Raw genomic sequence first — 8,622 nt, forward strand, 5'->3', positions numbered from 1 at the left:
AGTACAGGTGCATCAAAGCTGGGACCGAGAGACTGAAAAACAGCTTCTATCTCAAGGCCATCATACTGTTAAACAGCCATCACTAACATTGAGTCGCTGCTGCCAACATACTGACTCAAATCTCTAGCCACTTTAATAATTAAAAATTGGATGTAATAAATGTATCACTAGTCACTTTAAACAATGCCACTTTATATAATGTTTACATAGCCTACATTACTCATCTCATATGTATATACTGTACTCTATACCATCTACTGCATCTTGCCTATGCTGCACGGCCATCGCTCATCCATATATTTATATGTACATATTCTTATTCATTCCTTTACACTTGTGTATAAGGTAGTTGTTGTGAAATTGTTAGATTACTTGATAGATATTACTGCACGGTCGGAACTAGAAGCACAAGCATTTCGCTACACTCGCATTTACATCTGCTAACCATGTGTATGTGACCAAAAACAATTGATTTGATTTATTACAGTATGGTGTATTATAATACGGTGTATTATATTATGGTGTATAGTACATAGTAATATGTGTATAGTAATATGTTTATATTATGTTTTGTAGTATAGTACGGTGTAAAGTACAGTGTATTATAATATGGTATATATTATGGTGTATTATCTTATGGTACATTATAGTACGATATAAAGTACGGTGTATTATAGCATGGTGTTTAGTACAGTGTAGTATACTATGGTGTATTATAGTATGGTGTATAGTATGGTGTAGTATAGTATGATGTATATTAGTACAGTGTATATTACAGTGTTTTATAGTACGGTGTATTATAGTACAATGTATTATAGTATAGTGTATTATAGTACTGTGTATTATAGTACCGTGTATAGTAGTGTATTATAGTATATGTATATTACAGGGTAGTATAGTACATTGTATATTATAGTGTATTATAATATAGTGCATAGTATGGTGTATAGTATGGTGTATTATAGTAAGGTGTAGCATAGTACATTGTATAGTACATGTATTATTGTATGGTGTATAGCACAGTGTATTATATCATGGTGTATTATAGTACAGTGTATAATAGTATGGTGCATAGTATGGTCTATAGTACGGCGTATAGTAAGTACATTATAGTATAATACAGTACGGTGTATAGTACAGTGTATAATAGTATGGTGCATAGTATGGTCTATAGTANCTATAGTACGGCGTATAGTAAGTACATTATAGTATAATACAGTACGGTGTATAGTACAGTGTATAATAGTATGGTGCATAGTATGGTCTATAGTATGGCGTATAGTAAGTGTAGTATAGTATATTACAGTACAGTGTATAGTACAGTGTATAATAGTATGGTGTATTATGGTACGGTGTATAATAGTATAGTGTAAAGTACAGTGTATTATAGTACAATGTATAGCATGATGTATTATAGTACGGTGTATAGTACAGGGTATAATATTATGGTGAGTAGCATAGTGTAAAGTACAGTGTATTATAGTACAATGTATAGTATGATGTATTATAGTATGGTGTATAGTACAGTGTATTATAGTACAGTGTATTACAGTACAGTGTATTATAGTACGGTGTACAGTATGGTGTATTATTGTACAGGGTATTATAGTATGGTGTATTACACTACAGTGTATAGCACAGCGTAATATAGTACGGTGTATAGTATGGTGTTTTATAGTACGGTGTGTAGTACAGTGTAATATAGTACGTGTATAGTATGGTCTATAGTGTGTATAGTGTTTGTATCTACCTGCCTGTGTTGATAAGTAGCAGCAGCATGTTACTGAGTATTAACTCAATTACTAGCAGTACAGTATATTTAAAGCGTCCAGATTATAGGCATATATGATCACTGTAAAACAAAATATGCACATTTAAACTGTCCATTTCTGTAAGACAAACAATATCAGAAAATACCTCTTATTACAATAAATATTTATCAAAATAAAAATAAATAACAAACTATGTTTACTGTTTGGCAATAGTCTGTAATATATATATATATATATATATACTTTTTTTTTTTGTTAAGTGGTGTGACACAGTCTGAAGCTAAAAGTATTGCTAAGACACATCTACTTAATCAACTCTTGTTATTATATTGTGGTCTATTATGAGAAATGTTCTCCTGATCCTTGCATTACACTGTGTCTCTGCCCACTGAGCGTTTTGGCTCTTCTTCGCAAGGTCAAATTGTTGAACGATCAGGCTGTCAAATCAGGCGATTCCGCATTAGCAGAATGAGACCGCCTGCCGTCATCAAGCACTAGCTGGTTAAGTGTCCCACACACTTTATATAAATATTTAAAAAGACCCTCTTTGTTAATTAAATTATCTCTTTTCTGATACACAAACTTGCCAAACAGGATGAGAAAGCCTTTTAAATTCCCCCAGTGTTAAAAGGTCACCTATGCCTGTCCTGTATAGTCTCTCCTAGCATCTCGTAAAGCAAATACAAAACCCTGGGGAACGCAGCCCTTAGCCAGGCTCCCACCTTTTGCTGCTTGATGAAAAATGGCACGATGAACAAACAGACGTGCAGATGTTCTATTAGAAAAATACTGTTTTTCGTCTTGTTCTCTGTCAACATGCCAGCAAGTCAGTTTGACCTCGTTTTAAGAATAGTAACGGAGAGAATTCAACGAGGAGAGACTTTTAAACAAGGCCCCGACGTCGGGTGAATTTGAGTCACATGTTCTCAATATTCTGAATGGAAAATACATTCCATGCTTCCATACATCGTTATATAGCCTGTAACATATTTCTACAACTCCTTCATGTCATATCCATGACTTAATTAATTCTACATCTTGATAGAAGAATACATAAGGTGCACTTTTCCTACCTAGCAACACGCTGTTCTCCTTTATTTTCTATTGTCCCGGAAACCAAGGCGTCCCCTTTAAACCAAGGCGTCCCCTTTAAACCAAGGCGTCCCCTTTAAACCAAAGCGTCCCCTTTAAACCAAGGCGTCCCCTTTAAACCAAGGCGTCCCATTTAAACCAAGGCGTCCCCTTTAAACCAAGGCGTCCGCATTTTAAACTCAAGGCGTCCCTTTAAACGCAAGCGTCCCTTTGAAACCAAGGCGTCCCCTTTAAACCAAGGCGTCCCTTTAAACCAAGGCGTCCCTTTAAACCAAGGGTTCCCCTTAAACCAAGGCGTCCCTTAAACAAGGCGTCCATTTAAACAAGGCGTCCCTTTAAACCAAGGCGTCCCCTTTAAAACGCAAGGCGTCCCCTTTAAACCAAGGCGTCCCTTAAACCAAGGCGTCCCTTAAACAAGGCGTCCCTTTAAACCAAGGCGTCCCCTTTAAACGCAAGGCGTCCCTTTAAAACCAAGGCGTCCCCTTTAAACCAGGGCGTTCCTTTAAACCAAGGTGTCCCATTTAAACCAAGGCGTCCCCTTTACACCAGGGCGTCACATTTTACCAAGGCGTCCCATTTAAACCAAGGCGTCCCCTTTAAACCAAGGCGTCCCCTTTAAACAGGACGTCCCTTTAAACCAGGGCATCCATTTAAACCAAGGCGTCCCTTTAAACCAAGGCGTCCCTTTAAACCAGGGCATCCCATTTAACCAAGGCGTCCCTTTAAACCAAGCGCCCCTTTAAACCAAGGCGTCCCTTTAAACCAAGGCGTCCCTTTAAAAACCAGGGTGTCCCCTTTAAACCAGGGTGTCACATTTAAACCCAAGGCGTCCCTTTAAACTAAGGCGTCCCCTTTAAACCAGGGCGTCACATTTATTTTTCATGACAGTAACATCCTTTTTTTTGTCAGGAAATTAATGTGGGACATAGATCCATCGATACAAGTCGTCATCCAGAATAGAAAATGACAAACAGTATGTTACGGTACCTGTACACATTGCTTGAGGGCAGATCTGTACGCACAATACACACACGCAAACAGACCAAAGCACCCAAACAGACAGAAACACACAACACAACACCCACACATGTTACCTGTATGCACCCTCGCTGAAAGGTGATCTGCACAATTCACACGGGCAGCAACAAAAACACACACACACACACACACACACACACACACACACACACAACACACACACACACACACACACACACACACACACACACACACACACACACACACACACACACAGCGCCTGCGCCCGAGCCCTCACCGATGTTAACACACACACACACACACACTCCGCAAGGCCCCGCCAGTCTCACCTGATGTAGTCGTTTCTGCAGAGGATCATGCCGCTCTTGGTGTAACAGGAGGTGCCTATCTCCCCAGCTGGGCCTGGCAGCAGGAGCACTTCAGGCATCGGCTGTGCCAGTAGCTGTCCATGGTATAGAGAAGGAAGCGGTCAGCGATCTTCCCCCCGCAGCCCGCACACCTCTTCCAGGACGGGACCCTGCTCCCACCGGAGGGGGCTGGCTGCTACCTCCAGGATTCACCATGGTCCTGGTGAAGAAATAACACAGAGAGACAAACATGTTGACATCAGTATTGGTCACTGGTTAAGAAATACAGAAGCGATAAGGATTCCTGTTAGTATTGATTTTGATGGCATTGTTCCTGGTTATGAAGAAAAACAAGAGATTAAGCAAGTTGTTATGAGACTGGTGGTGACTGACAGGTGGTGACTAACAGATGGTGACTCTGAGGTGGTGACTGACAGGTGGTGACTAACAGATGGTGACTGTGAGATGGTGACTAACAGGTGGTGACTATGAGGTGGTGATGCTGACAGGTGGTGACACCTGGAACATATTAAGACAAGAAAAAGGTTGCTGACCGAAACAACAAAACAATAAACATGCAGAGGTTATAGGTCATATTTTGTTGTGTGCAGGAATTCACTTTTCTACAACCTGAAGACAGCACTCAGAAGTTTCAGATGGGGTTTTCAGGGATCGTTAACTAAAGGTTGTTGTCTGACACAGTGCACATTGCGGTTTATGGCAGCTCATATTGAAACATTGCGGTTTAATGGCAGCTCATATTGTAACATTGCGGTTTATGGCAGCTCATATTGAACATTGCGGTTTATGGCAGCTCATATTGAAACATTACGGTTTATGGCAGCTCATATTGTAACATTACGGTTTATGGCAGCTCATATACATTGCGGTTTATGGCAGCTCATATTGTAACATTGCGGTTTATGGCAGCTCATATTGAACATTGCGGTTTATGGCAGCTCATATTGTACATTGCGGTTTATGGCAGCTCATATTGTAACATTGCGGTTTATGGCAGCTCATATTGTAACATTGCGGTTTATGGCAGCTCATTTGAGACATTGCGGTTTATGGCAGCTCATATTGTACATTGCGGTTTATGGCAGCTCATATTGTAACATTGCGGTTTATGGCAGCTCATATTGTAACATTGGCGTTTATGGCAGCTCATATTGTAACATTGCGGTTTTATGGCAGCTCATATTGAAACATTGTGGTTTATGGCAGCTCATATTGTAACATTTGCGGTTATGGCAGCTCATATTGAAACATTGTGGTTTATGGCAGCTCATATTGAAACATTGTGGTTTTATGGCAGCTCATACTGAGACATTGTGGTTTTATGGCAGCTCATATTGTACATTGCGGTTTATGGCAGCTCATATTGAGACATTACGGTTTATGGCAGCTCATATTGTAAACATTACGGTTTTATGGCAGCTCATATTGAACATTCGGTTTTATGGCAGCTCATATTGTAACATTGCGGTTTATGGCAGCTCATATTGTAACATTGCGGTTTATGGCAGCCCATATTGTAACATTGCGGTTTATGGCAGCTCAATATTGTAACATTGCGGTTTATGGCAGCTCATATTGAGACACTTGCGGTTTATGGCAGCTCATATTGTAACATTGCGGTTTATTGGCAGCTCATATTGTAACATTTGCGGTTTATGGCAGCTCATATTGAAACATTGCGGTTTATGGCGCTTCATATTGTAACATTGCGGTTTATGGCAGCTCATATTGAAACATTGCGGTTTATGGCAGCTCATATTGAAACATTGCGGTTTATGGCAGCTCATAATGAAACTATAAGTATTCTTCTCACACGAAAATGGTCAATAATTTTACATTTCAACTAAAAGTGTGCTTATTATTGAGATAAGACTTACATTTATTTTAAATATACTTCTAGCAAAAGTTTTATAATGGCCAATTTACAACGCAGTCACTACTTAATTTTTGTCCAAAGCAGCATTTTGGCAGCCAAGCTACAAAATAGGCCTATACATGTGAAGTTGAACCAAACTGAATTTTCAATTAGCCTACATTTGAATTCCTGGTCAACAGAGAGGCCAGTGTTGTAACAAGGTAATTAAAGTAGTGTTAAATTACGCTGTTTTCTCGGGGGGTCACGTGATCAGCCACATGTAAACCACACCTCATCCTCACCAACGAGGCAACCCAGGCAGGCTGAAAAAGCTCTAGTCTGAGATAGACCGTGTCTGTAGTGTCTGTCGGTTGTTTGTGAAAGCTCCAGTTTGGGTCCGATAGCATCGGCAATGTTGTCTGTAGTCTGTAAAAGCTTTATGTTGAGTGTCTGTCTGTAGGTCGTCTGTAGTACAAACAACTGAAAGACCATATAGACCTATACCTACAGAGTGCTTTTCCAGACAAACTGTCATTGTCAAAAAAGCTTCCCAATGTGGCATCCATAAGTTATTAGCCTGTTATAGTCAGATTAATAATTCGCACAGCTTTAAAAGGACTACAGACATAAGTGTATTTATAAACAACAGTAGAACTCTTCTGTTCCTTCATCAGTGGTTAAACCTGTTCTAGGGTTATAGAGGAGAGTCATTTACTGTACTAAATCTGCACTTGATCTTTCTGACTCTCTCTCTCTTGTCGCTATCTCTCTCTCTCTCTCCCCACACACACACACTCTCTCTCTCTCATCTAAATGTGGTTTCCTCCATCCATTCTGTGGTTGCGGTGTGATGTGAAGAATGTGTGTTCACTGATAACACCAAGAGCCAGAAGAACAATTAGAGCAGAGCTGCACGGGGGCCCTGCCTTTTGTTGGGCTCTTAATGGCTTTAGAACAACACATGACTCTATACCACGCTGTTCTTCACACCTGTCAACGTTCCCTTTCTATGGATGGCAGAAAGAAAGGTGGTCTGCATTGGCTTGTTATAACGGAGGGAAGACTGGGTGAACACAGGAGTGCTATTAATTGAAAAACCATAAAAGTTGTATGAGACTTTGCCTAACTCTGTCTGCAGGGGACGGACCCTATCAATGTCTAGCATGTGTTGGCGTTACAGAGAGACTCAAATCTACTGATATCACAGGCTACTATGGATTAATGTATTACATAAGACTATTACTATCCTACTATCCTATTTGTGATCATCTATTTACGCAATGCAAAACACTTTTTTGTTCAAACTGATCTGAAACGAATATATTTTAATTCTAATCCTTTCCCAATTTTCAGCATGCAAGGCAGACTTCATGGCTAGCTGAGACAAATCTTTGTTGAAAGGTAATTAGAGGAGAAGGGAAGGGGGAAAAAACGCTGCACTGAGAAAACCATTCACTAACCCCATTAGCAGAGGCTCTTAGGGACAAGCTATACCTTAGTGCTGATTAAATCTAAAAGGAGATGAATCAAAAAGCTGGCCCGAAAGTGACTCCCTGGATAAATAAGATGGGCCATGTCAAGTTTCATTCCGGGTTGGGGAAAGAGAGGACATTTGAGGGGGTAAAGCTTTTAACTTAAATGGGCTAACTCAAGTAATTACACGGACAGGCAATTTAGAAGGCAGTGAGATGGAGTCGGAGAGAAATACAAAACAGATCAGGCAACCCAGACCGGCTGCAGCCCAAGGCTAAACAAACCCCCATTCCCGTTCTGCCAATCTGATGGCTGTGTTTTAATGGAAAGCCAAAAGTAAATGGAATACACTACAGCAGACTACACTAGAACACTGAAAAGAAGGTGTTATATTTATTTCCTGTGCCCGTGTCGAGAAAATTAAAACGTGGAAAAATAGAACGTAAGGAACATGCATGGGGTTACTTTTACGAATTCCCTTATTTGAACGCAGACTCTCTATGTTTACAAATTACAATAACATATTGACAGTACGTTTTAGAGGTTAGATTAATTAATATAATATTAACATGATATAAAATCATACGCAAAGACGCACAATAAAAGTATAGTAATCTCTTTTTAGTGGAACCTTTCAAACCCAATTGGACCTAAACCTTCATTATTGTTACGTATAACAGGCATTGTAATAAATCACATTAAAGTGCCATGATGCGACACATTCAGACCCATAACAACAATAATAAAACACCCACCTCGTTTGTCCCTTTTGAGAGTAATGATTGAATCTGTCTGTCACGTAGGTTTCTTAAAAAATGGTATAGCAACTAGGCTTGCATGGACTACTTTGGACCCCCCCAAAAAAAAAATTGTACAAGGAGTCCAGAAAACTAGACTATTGCGTAAATTACAGTGACCAGTCTATAAATCAAACGACAAACGTGAGACTTCTCCAGCGGTCCCTGTGATCGCGATTCACGTCCTCAGAAATAGGCTGCTGTGACTGTGACTGCTGGCAATTGTAAAACGAAGGAAGCAAGGCTAATGGAGTTTTCAGATAGTA

At 39.9% G+C, this 8,622-nt stretch overlaps 1 protein-coding gene across 1 annotated transcript; it reads right to left on the bottom strand.

The window, feature by feature from the left end:
- Positions 1 to 4,175: 4,175 nt before the first annotated feature.
- On the bottom strand, positions 4,176 to 4,426 carry LOC112068811 (LIM domain transcription factor LMO4-like). Its single transcript, XM_024136018.2, is given in 3 exon segments — positions 4,176 to 4,259; positions 4,262 to 4,375; positions 4,378 to 4,426. Coding segments are annotated over 3 exon segments (234 nt in total). The 3' UTR covers positions 4,176 to 4,188.
- Between the last annotated feature and the right edge of the window lie 4,196 nt (positions 4,427 to 8,622).

Source organism: Salvelinus sp. IW2-2015, unplaced genomic scaffold (assembly GCF_002910315.2).
Source record: "Salvelinus sp. IW2-2015 unplaced genomic scaffold, ASM291031v2 Un_scaffold741, whole genome shotgun sequence".
Taxonomy (NCBI): Eukaryota; Metazoa; Chordata; class Actinopteri; order Salmoniformes; family Salmonidae; genus Salvelinus; species Salvelinus sp. IW2-2015.